Below are 23,507 nucleotides of genomic sequence, written 5' to 3'. Positions count from 1 at the left end.
TCTTTCCCTTTGCCATCTCCCCCTCCTCTCCCTCTCCCTTCCAAGTAAGAGAAGGGAATAGAAGGGTGAGATATAAAGACTAAATATTGTGTGTATTGCTCCATTCCCCAATCCTCTGGTAGTAACTCTGATGTGGAAACTCCACGTTGAAGAAGTCATTGCCAGTCTAGAGAAGCGATTTTCAACCAGTGTTCTACAAGAATTTATTTTATTTTATTTTATTTTTAATATATCTTTATTGATTTCAGAGAGAGGAAAGGAGAGGAGGGAGAGAGAGAGACAGAAACATCAGTGATGAGAGAGTCATTGATCGGCTGCCTCCTGCACGCCCCCGACTGGGGATCGAGCCCACAACCCGGGCATGTGCCCTGACAGGGAATCGAACCCCGACCCCCTGGATCCTTGGTCGACGCTCAACCTCTGAGCCACACCCTGCTGGGCAAGAATTTTTTTAATTAAAAAAAAAAAAAATTTAATTTTTGAGAGAGAGAGGAAGGGGGGGGGAGAGAGAGAGACATTGATTCGTTGTCCCACTTACTGGGTATCAAACACCCAACCCTGGCATATCAGGGCGATGCTCTAACCAACTGAGCTATCCGGCCAGGACCTAAGGGTCTTTAAAACACGCAATACCTGACCATTTAGTCAGAGGCACTATCTCTTTTCCCTTAGATTTTCAAATTAAAAAATGACAACAGTAATTACTGTCTATCAAAACTATACCCTTTTTTGTCAGATTGGTAAAAAATATATCTTTGATGTGCTACAGAATTTAATAATGAGTTTATGTGTGCTTCGATATGAAAAAGGTTGAAAATCACTAGTCTAGAGCAAAGGTCAGCACACTTTCCCTACAAAGGTCCTGATAATAAATATTTCCAGCTTTTCGGGCCATAGGGTCTCTGTCTCAAGGATGAACTCTGTTGTTGGAGAACAAAAGCAGCCAGAAAGAATGCGTAGACAAATGTGTGTGGCTATGTTCCAATGCAACTTATTTACAAAAACAGGCAGCAAGCCAGGTAAGAGTTTGCCAACTCTGGGTCTAGAGAATTCTGCTTATCTGGTTTTTCCTTATTTCATCAAGGATATATTCTATTTTATAGTTCAGTAACTCAGCACTGTATTTTATTGTATTGTGTTGTGTTGTATTGTATTGTATTGTATTGTATTATTTATTTCCCCACTGTGTAACCTATTTCGGTGCTTGAAAGACAGGCAATGGTTCAAGGCCACAGTCTGCTCCTGCATGGGGCACTATGAGACCCAGGGGGACAGGCCTGCTATAAAACCAAACCAATGCATACTGTATTTTTCATATACACTTTTGCCTGATTGTGTTTCATATCTTGCCACTACTATTCTAATTGATTCTAGTATTGATCCTTTAGCCCCAAAGCTTCTATCTCCTATTCCAGGTTCATTTTCCTTTACCTTTACCACAACCCAGATTTCCCCAGCCATTGTCAGCTGCTGAGTATAACCGAGTTAGAATACATGAGCTGTAATCCCTGTATTAATTAGTTATTGCTGTATAACCAAGCACCCCCAAGCTCAGAGGTTTAAAACAACAACCACTTATTTTTCATGAGTCTGGATCAGCTGGTAAGTTAAATTTCCCCTTCCTTTTCTTATAATTTTCTTGCCTATTTTTTGGTATTTTTTATTCCAAACAAACTGTTAAAATTTTCTTGAACTAATTCCGCCCCCCCCCCCCAAAACATGCATTGAGGTTTTAATTGCCTCAAACATTTATTAATTTTAGGAAGATGGACATTTGTATGATATCAAGTCTTTTCCCCCAGGACCCTGGTGCACTGTTCCGTATTTTTTTAGACCTTGATTTATGTTCTTTCATAAAATTGTGTTGTATTGAAGCAGACCCTGTTTCTTTTCTTCTTGATTTTGTTCCTAAGCATTTTACAGGTTGTGTGGCCACTACTGGGACGTAACTCGGAAGTTTCCCCAGTGAAATCTGGAGCCAGCCGTCGTACATGGAGGGCAAGGAAGGACTGAAAAAAGAGGCAGCCACTGCAGACGGTAGGTGGCGGTTCAGTCATCAAGGGGACTTACAGACGAGGCTTGTCTTGGCTGCTGAAAAACAAGATCGCCACACCTTCCTGCCAGAATGCTAAGTTTATTTAGAAGCCTTGACGTGGTTCGGCCACGAACACAGTCCCGATGGTCTCAACAACACAGCGCTGTCTCAAGGCTGCCTCCCGAACAGCTCCCACTGTGGGCACGGGGGCGGGGGCGGGTGGGGGGCAGAGTGTGCACTCTAAGGACAGGTGGCCTGGGGGTGGGGCGAGGCGGGTGAGGAGCCTCTGAGTGCCCCGGTCCCGCTCACAGGTCACATTCCCTCGATGACCTCCTCCGACAGGCATTTTCTTTTGTGGTCAGTCATTATTAATACAGAGATTTTTATTTTTGCACATTTATCACATACCCAACCTCTTTATCAAAGTTAAATTTTAATTTCTCTTCTAAAACATTATACTCTTAATTCTTATTTCAATTCTCACTTTAAATTTTTTTGTCTTTTCCTTCTCATTTCTTAATATTCCTTACTATGCCACTTATTGTTATAAGCATTAAACAAAATAATACATGTAAAGCACTTAGCAGTGTCCAGCAAAGAAAATAGTAAGCATTCTGTAAAGGTTAGCTATTATTAAGATTTTGATTATATTTATTCAAGATAAATTTAAATTTTATGCTATTCTTTATTGATCAGCCTACTCTTAGCTATGAGATCTTTTGATTATACGAGCAAGGAAAAAAAGAATAAACCCTGTGTGGAAAACTCTGGGAAACATTATATCTGTATTTCATTTCCCTAATAACTTAATACCTGTTATAGTCCCAGAAGATACAAATAAATTGCGAATGCATGAAGTACCACTTACAGTTCCAGTTCTAAAATTAAATGTTTAAGATTTTATGCTTTAATCAGCAGTATCAACAAACTGAGCTCAGCTTTTATATAAAAACTGTAACACTTATAAAATTAAGCTTTAACATAACTAATGACCACATTTATTAAAGTAGATCTTCTTTATGAAACTTAATGTTGAGAATAAACAATCTTTCTAATCCCTATTTTCAACACCTCATATTTTAAGGTGTATCTTCCGCTTGATTCCACTTTCCCAAAACACCATCATTTTTCCAATGATTTTTCTTTTGCACTTGAATTAGTCTGTGCTTGCTGTAGCGAAATATGTCAATTTTTCTGAGTATTTTTTTTCTTTGCAAAAATGTAGTCTTTTTTAAAATTTAGGAAACATAGAAGTTGGACACAAGGAAAAAGTGGAGGAAAAAATTGTGGCTGAACAGTTGGTGGCTGAATATTGTGCTTTGAACGCCTTTAGGTTTCTAACTAACATGTATCTGTATTCAGCAACTTTGCTCAGTAGCCTAGAGCAGCGATTTTCAACCTTTTCCATCTCACAGCACACAAAAACTAGTTACTAAAATTCTGCAGCACACCAAAAAATATATTTTTGCCGGTCTGACCAAAAAAAAAAAAAGTATAATTTTTATTCATTCAGACCAGACAGCTGCTGTTGTGCTGGCTGTTGTCATTTTTTTATTTGACAATCTAAGGGAAAAGATTGTCAAATAAAAAATTGTCAGTGCCTCAGGTATTGCATGTTTGCAGCACACAGGTTGAAAATCGCTGGGCTAGAGAATGGTATTACGAAGCAAAGCTTATAAGGTCTAGTTTCATAAATGTTGGTATCACTGTGTTTCTTGGTCAAAGGACTGTATCTTTAAATAAATACTACTACTACTACTACTAAAGCAGCGCTCTACACAAATTCCCGACTATAACCTTCACTCCAGGTAAGGAAATCAAGGCCTCAAGAAGCTGAAGGTCACACATCCGACAAGGAATTGCTCAAGTTTGACTTCAGAGCTTGAGTACTTAACCTCAAGACTATCCTCTCCCATAAGCGTGTGCCTCTGCTCAAGCCAAAACATCTAGATAACTAAACTTTTAATTTACTTTTTACTCCAATTTCTTTAGTGGCTGATCATTGGAATTTTCCCACATCTCGAAAGTCAAATTCCTACGTACGTACCTATCTATACAAAATATATTATGCCCACAGTTGGCACAAAATAGCACAGCCGCAGGCTGAGGTTGAAAGTCCTTGAGGGCAGGCGCAGGTGGCCAGGCGGTGGGCCCGGCTGTCAGACACGGCCCAGGATTTCCTTTCAATCGCTCAAACTCGGTTGTTTTTTGTGGGGATCTGACTGTGCAGTGAGGCCTCAGCAGTGCGTGTTTGCTTTCAACAGACACCTAAGTTCTCTTTGGCAGTAGGAGCAAAGCTCTGGGAGAAAACAGACACTTCTCAGGGAGGCTCAGCCAGAGCTGTTGGGGGACAGCAGAGAGGGGTGGGCGTTCTAGCCCATTTCAGTGGAGGCGTTTTCCTTTTCTTAACAAAGGCAGATCATGATGAGTGCTCAGTGCTGGCACACCTCCAGAGATAAGGGTCCAGAGCGAAATTTTCCATGTTGCCTATTTCAGTTCCTCAAATCTAGGCCCTAAATTCTGGGGCCAGTTTCCTTGGGAATCTGGAAAAGCAGGACGCCAGGAAAAAGGGGCTTTAATCTTCACACACGTCTGCTTTAGTCGTCACACACCTCTCAGCTCAGTTACAGTCCTCAACTGAGGCCAGCTTTTATCTCGGCCCAGGAAAGACTGGGAGGTGGGTGGGCAAGATGTTTTTTGCACAATTTATATATAATTACATTCAGAACAAGACTTTGTGGAGTAGGGAATGGAATCAAGCCGAAATATAACCAAATTGGATTGGAGGCCCTCTAAGAAATACACCCCACACGTAAGAGTTCCAGTGGGCAAATACTTTACTTTGTAAGCTAACCCACCCATGCATACATACGTGCTAATAAAAATGTACCACACATGAGAAGCATGACTTCCGAATTTTTCCTGATAAAGTAATTGAATGCTGACTTCCAAGAGATAGACCCTAATTGCTCCCCTCTTGAATGGCAATAAAATGCAAATATGTGGTCTTGATTATCATAGAATAGAGATTTGACAGATTTAAAACATTATATTTCTGCCAAGATGATTGCACTTTTCTTTTCCTCCTTCCTTCAAAAAAGATATTATTTTTCCATCCATTCTTCCAGCTGATGGATGGATTAAAATGGCACTGAGATTTCCAAGCCCACTTGGCAAAAGAGGTTTGATATAAGGGTTGAACATTTTAAAGATTGGTCTGGACTCATTTTTATGAACTGGGAAGAGGAAAAACAATTTCTGCATATCAGATTGGCAGATTAAAGACACACACACCAACCTGTGGGCTGGTGGAAGTCACTGGGTGCTCGCATTTGCTCCCCCATATCTCTGGAACACACAAGTGGGGTGGCCAATCCCAAGAGCACAGAGGCCTAGAATCGTGTTTCCATCTTAACCCAAATACTGTTAATCTCGATTTCATGAGTATATTTTTATAGTTTTGAAAGGACACTAAAATTTCTGACTGCCAGGTCTTTTTTAAATTTTTTTACTTTCTATATTTTAAACTTTTAATGCTGCTGACTGGAAAAATCATCTTGAAATTTAGCAGTAGCACAGTTTTTAGGTGAAATACATTTTTTTCATATCCCACCAGTTACAATCAGGGTACTTAGTAGCAAACAATAGAAACTCCAGATAATTTAGATAACAAAGGAATTAATGGGAAGGCTGTTGGGTATTTTACAGGATGGATGGAAAATACAAGAGAATGAGGCTTAGAAAATAGGAATGAAAGGAGGTTGGTGGGAGAGGACTATGCCAAGGTCACGACGCTGGGATATTCTAGAAAGGATACTACTTCTGCATAGCAGGCCCAACCTGTGGGCTGGTGGAAGTCATTGGGTGCTTGGCTGCCACCTCCACTGGACACTCACTAGGATCTTGACTCTGTCACTGTCACCATGAAACCACGATTTATTCTGACTCACATCTCTGCATCACTTCCTACACGTTCAACATGGCAGGTGGGAGTTTCTGAATTAGGTGAGTTGAGCTGTCACACCTCAACTGTCCGTGGTTGGAGAGGAAGAATCTATGATGCCTTCAACCTTTGCAGGCTTATATAAAGGAGTTCTCCCTAAACAGAGAGATCTAGATTATGTGGTGTTCAAGAAAGTAGTATCAATGATTACCTCTAATTTTTCCCATCAACATATCCATCCATGTCCTCTCAATCAGCTGCTAATGCTTTCTTCAGTACCCATAGTGAATCTATTATCTATCCACTAGAAAATATCTACTCATGGTCTCCATTTCTCTTCTATATATCAATTTTCTCACTAATTGGTTTCCTCTACCCATTTTTACTTTTAAAAAAATTTTTCCTTCTATTTCTTTTGTTTTATGTTTAAGGTAGTTATTTTTTAAACTTTTAATATCTTTTTAAAAATTTTATCTTTATTGTTGAAAGTATTACAGATGTCCCCCTTTTCTACCCCCTGACCCCCTCCCCAGGCCTTCCCTGCACTATTGTCTGTCAATGGGCTATGCATATGTGCATTAAAGTTCTTTGGTTAATCTCTTCCCACCCCTCACCCCTCTTCCCTCTGAAATACCTCAGTCTGTTGCATGCTTCAATATCTCTGGATCTATTTTGTTCATCAGTTTATTTTGTTCATTAGATTCCACATATAAGTGAGATCATGTAATACTTGTCTTTCTCTGACTGGCTTATTTCGCTTAGCATAATACTCTCCAGGTCCCTCCATGTTGTCTCAAAGGGTAAGAGATCCTTCTTTTTTACAGCTGAATAGTATTCCATACCTAGTAGTATCTTACTCCCTTCTGCTTTAAATGATAATACACTATATCCATGTATAATCTGCCATCTCTTTATAATGCTGAATTTTTAAGGTCAAATCATGCAAGATTATTTCACATTAGAAAGTATGACTGCAAATCAAGAAAGCTGACATCTCAACCAAAACTGTATGTCCAGCTACTAAATAAACAACTTCACTTAAATATTCAACTGGAGAATATTCTATAAGAGCAAACTTGGTGTGTTGCCTCCCCCAACTCCAAAATGGACTAATTGAAATCCCCCTACCCCTGTATCATTTTCTATTATAGGAACCACCGTCTTAGTTGTTTAAGAATACTGGAGAGTTATTTGAGGAAACAGGTTCAGTTTTTGGACAGGCTAAGAATGCATTATTATTTTCCCACTTAAAAGTTCACTATGAAACACAGTGTTAGAAACTAATTATTAGATTCCAGTAATAAAAGATAGCTATATTTTCCCTCCTCCACCAGAAGCTTCACAAAAAGGATAGAGTATGTGTAAACAAAACAATAAAGGTATCATGTAAATAAGTCAAAAGGCTTAATTTTATTGAATAAAGAAAGTTCATTCAGGGCTTACACATATCATAGGAATACTTTAGATTATAACAGATAATAAATCAATAGCTGCTCGGAAGTAAGGAAGAAAGCAGTTTATATTTTCAATGTAGGAAAAAAATCTAATTGCTACAGATGTTTTGTAAAATTCCCAAAACAAGGTCTAGCCGAGTTTACTGTTTAGTGAATTTTTTTCCCTTTTTCAAGGGATGAAAAAATGAGATTCAATGTATATACTATTGGTTACAATTAATACAACAGCTTGAAAAAATCATGAGACAGAAGCATAAATATAATATAAAAAGACAAGATTTTAAAATTGTATTAGAGGAATATTAACTATAGTAAGTGGGAAAGATACATTAAAACCAGCAGTGTGTTACACTAGTTCAAAACAGAACTCACTGGCACGAGTTAAGGAAAATGGATTGTTTTTAGGAAGTGCATCCAAGTCAGACACCACCACAAAGAAATGCCAACAGTAACTATGTGGTCCCCTCTGGTTACTCAGCGAATGTCGAAGGTGGAGGGACGGATTAGCAGCTTACGCCTTCTCCAGGGATTTGTAGTATTCCACCAGCACAGTCCAGGCCCTGGGAGCCATGAAACCCTCAGGAGGTTTCTGGCCATCTCGAGCAAGTTTGCGCATTCGTGTTCCTGAAATAAACTCAAAGTCCTCATGGCTGAGAGAGAGAAAAGAAAATTATTTCACATTTTAAAAACTTCGTTATAGGAAAATATTAAAAAGCATTCGTCCCTTCTGTTCACAGTAGACAAACTTATTTAAAAAATGGATAAAATGTACTTGTGAACATCAAGCTGATTTCAAATTTATCACTGAGCAAAAATACCACACTATCAAAAACTACTCAATTTCAGAACTAGCAAAAATATTTTAATTGACATTTTTACTGAGATCATTGTAGATTCACGTGCAATTTAAGAACTAATACAGCAAGAGCCCATGCATCCTTTAGCCAGTTTCCTCCAATGGTAACATCTTGCAAAACTACAGCTTTATACCATAATCAGGTATCAGCACAGAAACGATCTACCATCCCTACTCAAATCTTCCTAGCGTTACTCATGTTCATTCCTCAGGGTGTTTATTTAGTTCTGTGCAGTGTCATCGCACATGCGGGTTCATTTAGGCACTGCAGTTAAGATCCAGAACAGTTCCAAAAGCAGGACTATCCCATACCCATCTGACTCCCTGCTCCCCAGTCCCTGGCAACTACTAGTTCAGAACCAAGAACTTAAAAAAAGAGAGAATTAAATCTAGTTTAGCTAGCACAGATTAAAAGCTTTTTAGGAAGGTTGAATCCAAGAAGCTAAATGCATACTGAAACATTAAGAGAAAAACTGGAATTTTGTAACAGCTACAGCCAGGAGGTAGCAGATAGTTGCTATTATTCCATTGATAAGATATCACAAAGGTAGTGTCAGTTCTTTTCATCTTGACACCTACAAAAAGCACACAAAAGCCCTTGCACCAGTAAGCACGTGGCACCTACGGCTGTGACACATAACTGCCTACTGGTAAGTCACCCACTTCCCTCCAACAACGGAACCCGAGAATGTGCCCTGACCGGGAATCAAACCCGAGACCTTTAGGTGCGTGGGACGATGCTCAGCCGAGCCACACCGGCCAGGCCAGTCATCTTTCTCTTCCATGAATGACTATATAAATGACTACGACTTACAGTGAGGAAAAGAAATTGACTGCATGTGAGATAGGCCTAGAAAAGAAACAAGACGACCAGAGATTTCAAAAAAATTCAGAAAAGGCTGGGCTGAGAAACATAATTTGTACATTTATCAACACGAAAATGAAAACTGAGTTTGAGAAAACAGGTCAGCTCAGCAAAAAAGAAAGTACTTGTCAAAGGAATAGGAAAAAAACCCAGATGATTATATGAAAGTCATGGAAAAAGAGAAATTTAAAAATTTTAAGGCTGCAGAGGGGCTAAGGAAGGAGACTGTGAAGGAAGGGGGGGAAAAAACACACCAATCACTGGACTTATAAATAAGAATTTAAATTTTCTTTAAGAGTGTCAGTGGATGTTGAAGAAAACAGGTGAAATGGTGAAATGGCAGAGACACACAGCGATGATTTTTTTTTCCCCCCCAGGAAAAGGGAAGTCTCCGTAAGTGTATAGATAGAACAAAGTAATGGCAAGAATGAAGTTCAGAGCTAATTTTAGAAGGAGGGTGCAAACCAGCCGTGAGGGAACAGGAGAGAAAGGAAAGACAGAGAAGCTCTGCAGTAAAGAACACAGGGCACGGGGCTTAGACCAGGAGGGGCAAGAGTGAAGACAGTGATGATGTGGAGTTAAAAGCAGGTGAGGCGGTTCATGTTTCAACAAAGACATCAGGTTGGCTTCTGAGGATAACAAGAAGCTGTGTGGGCCTGAACTGATAACAGAATCAATCCATCGCCACAGTCAACCAATCTCCAACTGACCAGACTGCACCCGGCAGGTTAGCAAAGCCGAGCCTCAGCACAAGGTCAAGGGAGCTGAGGGGTCCAAATATCCTTCCAATTGTATCTCAAAATCCCTGCTCCAGCCTGATGTAAAATTGGTTAGCTTAGCTGAGAATCATCTGACAAAACCTCGACTGAATGTTTCAGTTCCTTAGGAGGTTCCCTGATCAGCTCCCTAAATAAGCTACATTAAGGAAAATTATGACCCTAGGGCTCTCTGGCCATGCAAATTTTAAATTCTGGTTTCAAAAAAGAAAACCTGTGTCACATGCATAAAGTGACTGTTGTCGAGGGCAAGGAGAAAGACACAAGAGCGCAGCAGCTGCAGAGTGATTCTGTCCTGGCGTTTTGATTAAAGGAAAAAAACCCAGCCCAATTAAAGTCTTTTCTTTCCCCAGAATGCCAAGCTGTCTCAAATCCACAAGTTTGCTTGCATTCCTTCCGAAACTGCATTTTAAAAGCGAGGTCCCTGGGTACCTCTTTTCCTGACGCTATTTCACACTCCATCTGCCCCGCATGCCACAAGCATTTCTTCATCACATGAAACTGGAGTCTCTGCTCCCACATGGTGGTGGTTGCACCCCACCCTGGCTACAGAAAACACATTTCTTTCCTTCTGCCTCATAATTGTACTTCTATCTGTCACATAAGGATTCTGCTTTTTATCAGAAGTCAGGTGCAAGGACTCGACACAAGAGTCACTATCTTTAATTGAATCACAGTGTTTACAATTATATATTTAAATGAACATCATTGTACAGAAATAATTAAATCAAGCAGAAACCGAGGCATTCCAGGGGTGACCTAAAATTAGGTCTGAACTGCACCTGTGAGTAATCAGGGATCTGAAGTAATCAGGAAGCAGAAAAGGCTACTGAATAAAGGACGTTAGGCTTTGACTACAAAGCAATTCAAATTAGGCCATCTAATTTTACTAGTTAACCAAACTCCCATGGAACCTGGAAAAAGAAACACAAGTATGTTTTGGTTTTTTCCTTCTCAAAACCACTTGGTCATAGATTCTTATAATCCACAGCTGACAAAATGCCTGTTCTTAAAAAAAGGGGGGGGGGGCATGTTTAAACAACAGGAAGGGGGAAAACCAGTCCATCTAGCAGACTACATGGGACCCTGTGGGACTAGCATCTTATCCCACATGGGACACACTAACCGCATGTGGCCAGCATCTTGACTCCAACGTACAACAACTCTTGGCCTCTTGTTGAAGATTTTAAATCTTTACAACCATCTGCTGTCTTTCAGTCCACATATGTGGCCATCAGGGCCACCAGCACAAGCTGTCCACATGGACAAGGGCTGGGGTGAGCAGATGGCTCTTCAAGTGCACCTTCTGACAGTTCATATTCCATTAGCCCAGCTTTTTAAGAAATGCTAACTAGACAATAAACAATCAGAGAAGTAAAGGAAAATTTCTTCTCTAATATAACTAAACATAATGATGGTAACTTGTAAGTGAATCTAATTAACTATTGGAGTCTATTTAACTTTTCATCCAACATGAATGATGCTTATATATAATACAGTGCACATCAAAAAACTAAGAATTCTTAGGAATGAGGTTTAAAATCATCTTTTCACAACCAGATAAATAGCTATTTATAGCTTTCTTTCCAAAAACTAAAAAGCACTGGTTGACATATACATGACAAATTTAACAACTTTTATTTCCAAACCAAAGACCAACTGGAATTTAATTACCAGAAAATAAAAACATTTAATCACTAAAACCTAATGAACCCAAATCCTTAATTCACCACGTTTTCCTCCCAGCATTCCAGTCTCATGAATACAAGTTAGAGAACAGCTTCTATCAGACATTTAGTCAAATTATCGAATTGCCAGGGTTTCCTGAATTCACTGCAATCAGCTCATTTTTTTTTTTACCATAAAAGGTCATGAAATCTATAATCTACCACAGTGTAGAAGAACAGGATTTTGTTGTTGGCTTGTTTTCTTTACTGAGGAGTAATTAACATATAACTGCGTTATTTTCAGGTGTACAACATAATGACTAGATATTTGTATTGGGAAATTATCACCACAATACATCTAGTTAACATTCGTCGTCACACACAGTTACCAAAACCAAATGTTTTGTCTTGTGATGAGAACTTTTAAGATCTACTTGCTTAGCAACTTTCAAACATACAATACAGTATTATTAGCTATAGTCACCATGCTGGACATTATATCCTCATGACTTATTTTATAATAAGAAGTCTATAGGCTTTGACAAAATTCACCCATTCCCCCTGCCTCTGGCAACCTCCAATCTGTTTTCTGTATCTCTGAGCTTGAGAACAGTGACTTTTAACTCAGTGCCAATGGACAGGTTTCAAAAGGATCCACAAATCTCTTGGGCAAAATTTTGGGTTTCTGTGCTTTCAACTAGAAAAGGGTACATCATTTCTCATCTGCTTCTGAAAGAAGCCTCTGGTTACTCAAGAATGGATCTCAATTTCCAGGAAACTAATCCTAGAAGCTCTCAGATGCCCATCACCAGATAAAATTGCCTAGGATTGAGCATATGGCTGAGCTCCCCCTCAGCAGACCTCCTGGGCTGTTGTGAACAGCACGCTGACATGCTTGGACACTGCTTCCTGTTCAAGGCCTTCAACTCAGGCAGGAGGTTATATAGACAGAAATAATACATTTCCAAAGGGCTTTAAAAAAGTAGTAGCCTGAACAGCTTAATTATTTACAAGTTAACCAGAAAAATTAAGTGAACCCAAGTACTGAATTCTAGATAACAAGGACATTGGTCTAACTATATTAAACTATTTCCACCCAGCCAGGCGTGGCTCAGCAGTTGAGCATGGGCCTATGATCCAGGAGATCTCAGTTCAATTCCTGGTCAGAGCACATTGCCCGGGTTGCGGGCTCCATCCCCAGAAGGGGGTGTGCAGGAGGCAGCTGATCAATGACTCTCTCATCATTGATGTTTCTCTCTCTCTCCCCCTCTCCTTCCTCTCTCCGAAATCAATAAAGATGTATTTTTAAAAATAACAAAACTATTTCCTTTCTATTTATCATAGGATCTTTGTTTTGTTATGTGCTTTCTACTATTGCGACATATGTGACTACTCTCATTTATCTAGAAACCAAGATTTCTAGTACTCTCAAAACACACAGGTCAGCTCCAAAGAGCAAAGTAAAAAGTCTCTGAGGAAAAAAAAGGAACGCTTATCTTTGATTTGTCAATAATGATGAAATAATTAAGAAGAGCATAAGGTACTCAAATATACCAATATCGTTACAAACCAATGGTTCTCAACAGAAGTGATTTTGCTACCTTAGCTCTCCCTCCCCAAGGCCAACATCCTACACTGAACAGGATAGGCCACCAAAACAAAGAATTATGTGGCTCCAAATGTCAACAGAGCCAAGGCTGAGAAAACCTGCTGACTGGCATAACAGAATGGAAAATAATCAATGCATGAGACATATGACTTGTGGCTATTTCCTCCTGAAACTTCACAAGAGCAGTGACTGGATGCAGCACAGCTCCACACTCAGGAGAGACCACAGCCGGATCTCAATGAATAGTGCAGCATTTGAAAATATAGGTACAGAAATGATACCCTATGTTTGCAAGGGGAAGGGGTGGGAAGAGGTGGGACAGGCAGATGCCACCTGCCCTCAGTAATACCTAAGAACATAAGTGGAAACCTCTCCAGTCACTCTCATTGGGAGCACAAGGGAGACCTTCCCAGTGTCATCATTCATCCCTGTCGTCATTCAGTGCACACACCCCATCAGGACTTGTGGCACAGGACAGAACCAGGACTGACAGTAAGGAGCCACTGAAATGTGTACAGAGAACTTCTAATAGCATGGAAAGATGCTCATAAGAAGCACATAAAAAGCAAGAACAAAATTATACTGTTACACACTCAGTTACGCTCATCTATTGTTAAATGAGTGCACAGAAAACTACAAGCAAAGCACACGAAAACGGATGATGACATGAGAGCTATTTTTCTCCATTTAAATGCTTTTACTTTTTTTAAAAACATATTTTTATTGGTTGACCACTGGGGAACCTGTCCCATTCACCCTTTATTCACAGAAGAATGCATGAAATCAGGGCATCCCCCTCACCACGAAGAAGGAGCTTCCTAGGAACTAAGGTCTTAAGAGTGAGCACACGTCAGGGAGACCTAGCTTCCTTCTACCAGCTGGAGTATTACGAGCACCTTGAACTGCTCTGCTGGGAGACCCCGACCACTCTGCCCTACGCACTAAGGGAAACAGTTTCCCGAGAACTGTCTCATTTGCTGCTCCTACTCTCTTCTAGTGCTGATAGGCATGTCCATTCATGCAACAAGAGTAGTCAGGGTTTGGGGATAGAGAGAGGAGGAGTGGACCTTTGACCTGCTCTGGCTCAAGGCTACTTGGGCTTCCCTGGCCCCAAAGCAATAAATCCGTGTCGTCTATGCCAGCTCAAAGGGTTCAACAGGGGGTCTTACGCTGTTGGCTACTTCTCAATGCATGTCCCTCTCCCCTCCCCCTACCGTCTATCTTACAGATGTTATGACTGATGAAAAGCGGCACATGGGTATTGCTGGGTTTTATAATGAAAATACCACATCTCCTCAAGATGTCCTATCATTCATGCCCAATGTTAACTAACCATCAGAGAAAAAAGATTACTTTTATTTTATTTCTAGAAAACATGCACTTCTTGCTTCTCTAGACTGTTTCCCAAAGAGGGGTCTATGAAAGGGTAAAGACAAATAATGTACATTTCCATGCCATCTATTTCATTGCTGATCAAAGGAAGTCTTCCATAAAAACTAGAGAGAAAATGATCGTCATCTGTTGGTTGATAAATGACTCTTAATGAAGGGAGCAAATTGCAAAAAATCTTTTGTTTTTGAACTTTACATTTATAAAATGTAAAATCAGAATCCATCAGAACTCTTTCAGAATCAAAGTATTGTTACAAAAGCTTAAAATGTACCTTGTACACAATGATGTTGTTAGAAACACAATCACTACACTGATTCCACTGTACTTTTATACCTACTAATTCTTTCCATTAAAACCCCCTGCCCACCTCTGGAATTCCAGAGAACACTGAACTAAAATGTTTTGTTGTTGTTGTCTGTCTTGAAATATGGGGGGTGGAGAGGGGACATGAGGGAAGACATTAGATTTATATATTTAGTAAGAAAAAAAAAAAATCAGCCTTCATTTAACATAGCAATTATACTTTAAGTCCTAAGGACTGTGTCTCCTAAAGATGTTTTGAGTTAATCCATATCTTCCAATCCCTGTCACAACCTATGCAAATCTAAGCTACCCCTAACTCTTGCCTGAACTAACACATACCTTCACAGTGAGGATTTTAATATAACAGTTCTGTGACCAAGTATCTGGGCCCTTTTTGCAATTTGCTCTCTGGCTCTGCTTGAGTGACTAAGCAGCTTTGCAGTTTGAATTCTGACAAACTGCACTCCCTGTTTCACCATTACTCGTTTTACAAATTTGTTTTGCAAGCTCCAAGGAAAAGCCAGGCAGTGGCCAGTGTCTTGTGACACCCTCTGCTGACCTTACAATACCAACCCTTGGTCATATCTCACGACCCCACCTGCTGATCCTAAACTAGCAAACACTGGAAAGCCTGGTTGCCCTATCCACCCAGCAAATGCATAGTGTATACCCACAGCTTTGCTTCTTCCCTTAGCAACCAATCCCCTTAAAGGTCAGCTTCCTGTGGTTTTTGCCTTTAAATACCCTGCCCTACCTCTCCCTCTCCAGAATGCACTCTGTTTGTACTGGAAGCTTCATCGCCCGGGCTTGCAATCCTTGTATTTGAAAATAGACCTCTCAATTTAAACTCCAGGGTCTTGGAAATTTGTTGACAATACTGACCTCCCCTCCCATCTTCCTCTTTTCTATATTGCTAGGGTGTTTCTATATGTTTATGTGTCATGTAGATAGTTTCAAACTTGTCTTTGTTTTTATAAACACTGAAAACACAGGTATTTTTGCAATTAATGTCTGGTAATTCTATTACATGAAGTTTGTGCTGGTCTGCTTCCATTTTTTTCTGGCTTTGGTGCTCTGTTTCCTTGTGTACTTTATCATTTTTGGCTGAAATTGTGCAGTAAGCTTGTGTAACTGTTTACTGAAATAAGTTGAGTCCTAAGACAAAGGTGTAGCACCCCAGGAGGATTTTGTTTGCTTCTGCTGAATACTTTAAGGTGTGCCTAGTCAAGACCCACCTAAAACTCACTGTGTGGCATGAGGACTTTCTGGCTGTTTATCAGTTTTGTTTTGATACCATCCAGATCATATGTGTTTGGCCCACTGGAGCAGAGTTTGAGCTTTTGAGCCTAAAGCTCAGTGCTCAACTCACATTCTCCTGGGGTAAGGGAGTGGACTGGGTTCACTTCAGGTTCCTCCTTATACGTAGGTGGAAGTAGTCCCAGCTTAATAGTACTATCTCCTGTTGGACTCCCACCTAAGTCAGGACCATGAAAATCAATGCTCAAGTTAGTTAGGTTCACCAGGACAAAAGCAGCTTCAGTGCTCAGCTTACGTGAATTCCACCCTTTACTTAATCATTTGGCCTTACAGTTCTTATAATCATCTTATCAGCACCACAATACTTTTATGAAAATGTTTCATTTATCCAACATTTTTAGTTAATTTCTTGGGAGAATCAATCTGTATAATCTAACTTACCTAATTACCCAAAACCTGAACTTCCTAATATCTAATGCACACTATTAACACTATCATTTAAAAATCAATATTGTAATAACTATGTATGATACCAGTTGGGTACTGGAAATACAGGGAGAACACTTTGTAAAGTATATGATTATCTAACCACTGATTAGTACACCTGAAATCAATACAAAATAATATTAACTGTAAACTGTAATTGGAAAAAAAAAATTAATATAAATAAATCAATAAAAATCTATTCCAGTTTCTACATTTCAAATAACTGCCTTATCTGGTCCCTGTGCATCTCATCCCTTTCCCTCTGTTCTACTCCAACCTGACCTTCTTTCCAAACACTCCATGAGTCTTCTCACCTCAGGACCTTTGCATATGTTTGTCCCTTTGTCCAGAATGATATTACCCCCTTCTTTTTAAAAAAAAAAAATATATTGCCCGGCTGGGTGTGGCTCAGCGGTTGAGCGTCAACCTAGGATCCAGGAGATCGAGGTTCGATTCCCAGTCAGGGCACATGCTCGAGTTGCGGGCTCGATCCCCAGTCGGGGGCATGCAGGAGGCAGCCGATCAATGACTCTCCCTCATCATTGATGTTTCTATGTCTGTCTCTCCCTCTCTCTGAAATCAATAAAGATAAATTTAAAAAAAAAAAAAAAAAAAGATTCTATACAATGGGAAGAACAAGTAACCAAGAAAATTTAGGATTTGAACATAGATGGAGAGAAAGGGAAAGTTGTTTCTGGGTATTTTAAGTAATATCAAGAAATCTAAGCAGAAATGCCCATTAGTGGGGCAGACAGAGTTTTAAGATGGCCCTCAGGATCTCCACCCCATGGCATTACTGCTATGATATGTCATCATATGGCAAAAGGATCTTGCAGACACAATTAGTTACTAATGTACTGACGTAAAAGAGTGAAATTATCTGAGTGGGTTTAACCTAATTTAAAAAGCAAAGAATTTTCTTGGCCTACAGCAGAAGGGGACATCAGGGAGATGTGAAGCATGAAGGATTCCCCATAAGGGAGGTTCTAGGCTGAGATGGAGGGGCCCACAGGGAAGGACCTTAAAGTAGCTTCTAGGAGCAGACAGTAATCCCCAGCCAACAGTCAGAAAACAGGGACCTTAAGCCCCAAAACTGTAAGAAACTGAATTCTGCAAACAAGGGTCATCTTGAAAGTGGATTCTTTTTCTAAAACCTTCAGATAAGAGCCGAGTCTGGCCAGACTCTAGTCTAGCCCACCCAGACTTCTGACCTAAAGAACTGTAAGGTAGTAAGCGAATACTGTTTTAAAGCCACTAAATTTGTGGTAATGTGTTACCAGCATAGAACGCTAACACAATTAGCAACTTGGAAACACTGACGTGTATATAGCTTTAAGAGTCACCGTACAGAAACCACTAGAATAGATGAGTTCTTCTATGGAAAGTATATCAAAGAAGGGAAGAATATATGAAAACGCCTGGAAGGATACCTACAATTAGAATGTTTTTTTAAATGACACTAATAGTACATGATTTCAGGTATACTCCAACATTTAAAAATATGAAAGAAATACTCTATTGATAATGTGGAAATAACTGAACAGCAAACATTTACATCCACCTCTCCCTTCATTTACCTTCTACAAGGCACTCTCACTCATGTCTGCTCTCTTTTTGTTAGTTGCTATTTCAATAATGTGAATCATAATCTTACATTTACCCAAAATACAAAGAAAATTTACTACATAAAGGGGGAAAAAACTACCAAAAAAAAGTCTCTCTAAAAGTTTGTAATATCTGAAAGAATGGGCTTTAATCTTGCAGTTCCAAAACTAAATTTCCTTGAGTCACTATTATAGCTAATATGAGCCTACTTAACTTCCTAAGTATAAACAGATGATTTTTATCATAATTCTTATCAATAATATCTTGCCTGAAATCTTTATGAAGCTGGTTTTTCCTCCCTAAGCCTTGTCTTACACTGGTATTTAGTCAAATCAAAAGCTATAAAATCATTAATTACATAAAAGTTGGCATTGAGTAATGCCCATTAATCAAACCTAAGCCAACCTCATATGTGCATAATTAATAACTGTTTTCTCACTACATCAAAGACTATTGCCTTTCCGCAAAATTTTAACCACTTTCCAACATACTCCCATCAACTTAATTATATTTGAACACAATATAAAAATTTAGAAAACTAAGGCAGTTTTAAAGTTTCCCGTTACAATTTATTAAGATTTGCTAACTCAAAAAAATTCCAAGAAAATGAGCCACTCGTGCAACTAATATAGAATTCATCATTGGAAAATCTTATGAGAACTGATGTAATTATTTAGCTTTTGAATGATTAAAAGAGAGACTTAAAGCAATACTACACAGGAAACATGAAAGTTATCAAGGGCCTCCCAGCACATCAGTCAACTAACTACATACAGATGGGTCCTAGGGTCCTGCGTATGATTAAATCAGCTGATCATGCAAAGAAGCCACAGTAATGAAACAGAGCGGCACAAGGAACATGTAAAAGAAAAGCTCCATCTCTCTTTAGTTTCCTTAACTCGTAATAATGGAAACACACCTGAGTTTTATGTATTTGGCCACTAGGTTCAATAATTCTATTTTTATCTCCTTGCTCCATAAGTGACTGATCATTACTTTCAAAACATCTCGTATACAATGAAACAAATAAATTGCATGCTGGGTGAGAAGCAGAGTTGCCTGGCCCAGCACTCCATCTCTGACACTATGTTTTATAAACTTGAAGAAAGGCGATGCTGGGGACCTTTCAAAAGAATTTCCAAAGTCAGCTTCTCCCCACAATAAGTACAGTAGTTCCCCCCTTATCAGAGGGATAGACACTCAAGACCCCCAAGTAGATGCCTGAAACCTCAGATAATACCGAACCCTATGTATACCATGTTTTTTCCTATACACACATACATACGATAAAATTTAACTTATAAATTAGGCTCAGCAAGAGATTAACAAACATAACTAATAAAATAGAATATACTGTAATAAAAGTTATGCAAATGTGGTCTCTCTGAAGTATATTACTGCACTGTACTCACGTTTTCACTCAAAGGAAGCACCCTACAGCTTCTCTTTGACGTATCTGAATTGCCAGTATCACTACTCTTGCACTTTGGAGCCATTATTAAGTAAAATAAGGGCTCCTTGACCACAAGCACTGTGATAATGCAACAGTCAATCAGATAACTGAGACGGCTACTAAGTGACTAACAGGCAGGGAACAGATACAGCATAGATATGCTGCACAAAGGGAAGATGAACATCCCTGGCAGGGCGGATGAGAGGGTGTGAAATCTCATCACATGCCTCAGGATGGTGTGCAATTTAAAATTTGTGAACTGTTTATTTCTGAAATTTTACCTTTAATGTTTTCAGACTAAAGTTGACAGCAGGGTAATTGAAACCACGGAAAGGGAAACTACAGTTAAGGGGGAACTACTCTAAGTTAGATTCTCTGTTGGTGACCCGGCATAATTTTAACCACAAAAGGACAGAATTATATTTGAAATTTTTTTACTTTCCTTAATATTTAATTTATATTTTCATTTTCAATCGCCTTTTGTGGTAATACAGTTCAAGGTTTACTATAATTGCTTTTATTTTTCTTAAAATTCTTTTTTGAAAGCTTCTAAAGCATCTCTTCGGTAGAAATAGTCTTTATAACTCTTAGTATGCCAGTTTTATAGCTGCCTTTTGTTTTTGACAGTGAAATCATAGAGTGTGCAAATACATATATGTTAGTATATACAGGGTGGGCAAAAGTACATTTACAGTGAGTGAGTTTATTCTTGCATTATTATTTATTATTGTATTATTTCCCATACAAATTATAAACCTACTTTTGCCCCAACCTATATATATATATATATATATATATACACACACACACACACACACACACACACACACGCACGCACACACACACGCACGCACGCACACACACATACATTTTTAGGCCAAAACAAGACTAAACATGCCACAATTCAGAACTATTTCTAGGTGTTGGCAAACCCTGATTTTGTACATGGGTAAAAATGTTCTGGTTTATTGCAAATTCTTATGGTGTGGTTCAGAGGTATACTGGCACCTGGGCCACATTTCAGATGTTCAGAAATTAACAGTCTAGAATTGCTCCGGTCTTGAATCCCTCACCAAGGCCACAGGAACACTTAGTTCTCTTATGCCTGCCCACACTAGTTATATTACCTTTTCACTTCATTGACTCAAGATTTTCCTGTATTTTAGCTACAGTTCATCACTCAGAAAAGCCTGCTATCACCTAAAATTGTGCACTTTCTCCAGAATTGTCATTAAATGAGAAGCCAACAAACACCTCTGATAACTGTCTTTCTTTACCCAGACAACTTATTTATCTCAAAGAAATTAAATGACATATTTATGTACCTCTTAGAAACAAGAGAATGTTTTAATTTTCTAAAAGGTTCCTTCTTCTTTTTTGTCCCTACTGTTACAAAATGGGCCACACCAAATGAAGACACAGGGTCAGGGTTGGGTAAAGATCATCCCTGAATACAGAGTCAACTGCAAACTACCATGGAAAAAAAACAGAGTTCTCAGATTAAAGGTTACTACAGTCAATTTTCAATTAGTGCCTGTCAGTAGAGGTGACACTGATAAAACATAAATAAAAAATAATTACCGGTTCTATCTGCTGAACATGAATTGTAATTGGTACTAAAAAAGCAGGTATACTATATTAGCAGATGTAATTATACTCAATAAGCGGCAATCAAGAAAACAATTCATATGTACAAGCACAAACTAAGACATAAAAATAGGTGCTGTAGGTCATGGAAAGAACCGCAGATTTGGGGCTAGGAGGGGATCACCTTGTCCATGGCCATCATTCTAGAGACAAAGAAACAAGGCCAAAGATCCTGCAGGACTCTCAGGCACGTCACACAGCAAGGGTGGGCTAGAACCCATGAGTTCTGATCCTAAAGCCTCACCATGCCACTCTAAATTATAGTGTAGTGCCTACTGATATCTACAGGCAGAAATTAACACAATTTCTTCAGTCAAAGGCAGATAAATCCATTCTTAATACTACCAATAATGTGTATTAAAAGCCTGTTAGATCTTGCTCCTCCCAAGATCTCTGAAGAAAGAAGTTGCACTCTTACTGGTCAAGAGCACCAGCTTCGGAGCCACCATGCGTGGGTTCAACTGCTGGGCTGCCATTTACTGGCTCTTTTGCAATTACTTGACCTTTTACAATGATTTGACCTACAATAACACCTCAGCTTACTGCTAATCTATATACTGGGATAACATCAGCACCAACCTATCCCATAAGATTGCTACAGGGAAAGGTTAATTTAATATCTGTAAAATAATTAGGATAGTGCCTGTCACATAGTGACTGCAAGAATATTAAACTCTTTCTCACTGCAGAGATTCCGTGGGCTTGGCACAGTAATGATCATCACTAAGCCCTTGGGCCACTTCTGTATGCTCAGTAAGAAACAGTAGATATGGGGAACACAGAAATGTCAATATTGCCTTTAAATACTTCATGACAAAATTCCTGTAATCATGAACCACAAAAGCAGATTCAATTTTTATTTCTAACTTCTGGAATATCGAGACATTGGTTTCCTTGGTCTGCCTTCCTCTGAAATGGGTTTGATGAAGCTTGTCTTCGGTAAAGTTGTTGTAAAGATGAGAACAAGCCTGGCTGGGCCTGGCTCAGTGCTTGAGCATCGACCTAGGATTCAGGAGATTGAGGTTCGATTCCTGGTCAGGGCACATGCCCGGGTTGCGGGCTCGATCCCGAGTCAGGGGCATGCAGGAGGCAGCTGATCAATGATGACTCTCTCATCATTGATGTTTCTCTCTCTCTCTCTCCCCTTCTCCCTTAGTGTCTCTGAAATCAATAAAGATATATTTAAGAAAAAAAAAAAAAAGATAAGAACACACATGAAAGCCCTGGAGCAGCTCAGACCACAAGGAATTTCATAGATCTGTGCAGAGAATGTAAAACTTACTGCTCAGAGTCATAGTAGTCCATGCGCTTCTTTTTTTTGTTGTAAGCTGCAACTCGAAAGGGAACTATTTCCAAAGTGATTAGGCCAGGGGCCATTGTCAGCACTTTGGCGCCGTGAGTTGGCTCGTACAGGTCCTTCCCCGTTTCTGGATGAGGCATGCCAGCGGGGTCCCGTCCAACAATGTAGAAATTGGCTCCTGCCACCATCCGAGCTCTGCAGTGCCACTGGACCTGGAACAACAGCTTTCAATTAGATCACTATGCTTTTACGACCAGTCCTTAGAAGGAGTAAGTGAATAATAAATGCATATATTCCCCATACAATCCATATCTATCAGCAGGAAATCTCAACAAACTTACATGTAGTAACCTTGGGAAGCCAGATGAGAATGGGCAACCCCTCCTCCTCAAAAATAAAATCTAAAAGTATAAATGTGTAGTACAGGTGTTTATACACACGTATTTATATTTTTTTACTTATAGGAAATATGTGAGTATGTTTGTGTCTATATGTATGATTTTATACAACTATAAGAGATCATTTATAAATAGTTCAAAATCTAATCTGGGTTAGAAATCAGGGCAGTGGTTGATCCTTTGAGGGAAGCAACAGCAAGGGGCTTCTGGGATAATGGCAATGGTCGGTGGTTTTTGTAGCTTTATTGACAGATAAACTGACAAATAAAATTGTATATATTTAAAGTATACAACACAATGACTTGATATATGTATAACAGCAAAATATTTACCACAATCAAATTAACTAACATATCCATTACCTCACAGTTACCTTTCTGTGTGTGGTGAAAACACTTAAGATCTATTCTCTTGGCAAATTTCAAGTACACAGCACAGTATTATTAGCGATAGTCACCCTG

At 39.3% G+C, this 23,507-nt stretch overlaps 1 protein-coding gene and 1 pseudogene across 1 annotated transcript in view; both read right to left on the bottom strand.

The window, feature by feature from the left end:
• Positions 1-1,181: 1,181 nt before the first annotated feature.
• On the bottom strand, positions 1,182-1,300 carry LOC148094423 (small nucleolar RNA SNORA42/SNORA80 family; annotated as a pseudogene).
• A 6,069-nt stretch (positions 1,301-7,369) lies between these two features.
• PAPSS1 (3'-phosphoadenosine 5'-phosphosulfate synthase 1) overlaps positions 7,370-23,507 on the bottom strand; it is an 81,420-nt gene continuing 65,282 nt past the window's right edge. Inside the window, exons 11-12 of the mRNA XM_087826223.1 lie at positions 22,631-22,860; positions 7,370-8,082 (exon numbers count right to left, since the gene is read on the bottom strand). Coding sequence (XP_087682349.1) covers positions 7,944-8,082; positions 22,631-22,860 — 369 coding nt within the window. The 3' untranslated portion in view covers positions 7,370-7,943. The remainder of the gene's footprint in view (positions 8,083-22,630; positions 22,861-23,507) is intronic.

Source organism: Miniopterus natalensis, chromosome 1 (assembly GCF_054644295.1).
Source record: "Miniopterus natalensis isolate mMinNat1 chromosome 1, mMinNat1.hap1, whole genome shotgun sequence".
Classification (NCBI taxonomy): Eukaryota; Metazoa; Chordata; class Mammalia; order Chiroptera; family Miniopteridae; genus Miniopterus; species Miniopterus natalensis.
This window is presented reverse-complemented; position numbering and strand designations above follow the sequence as displayed.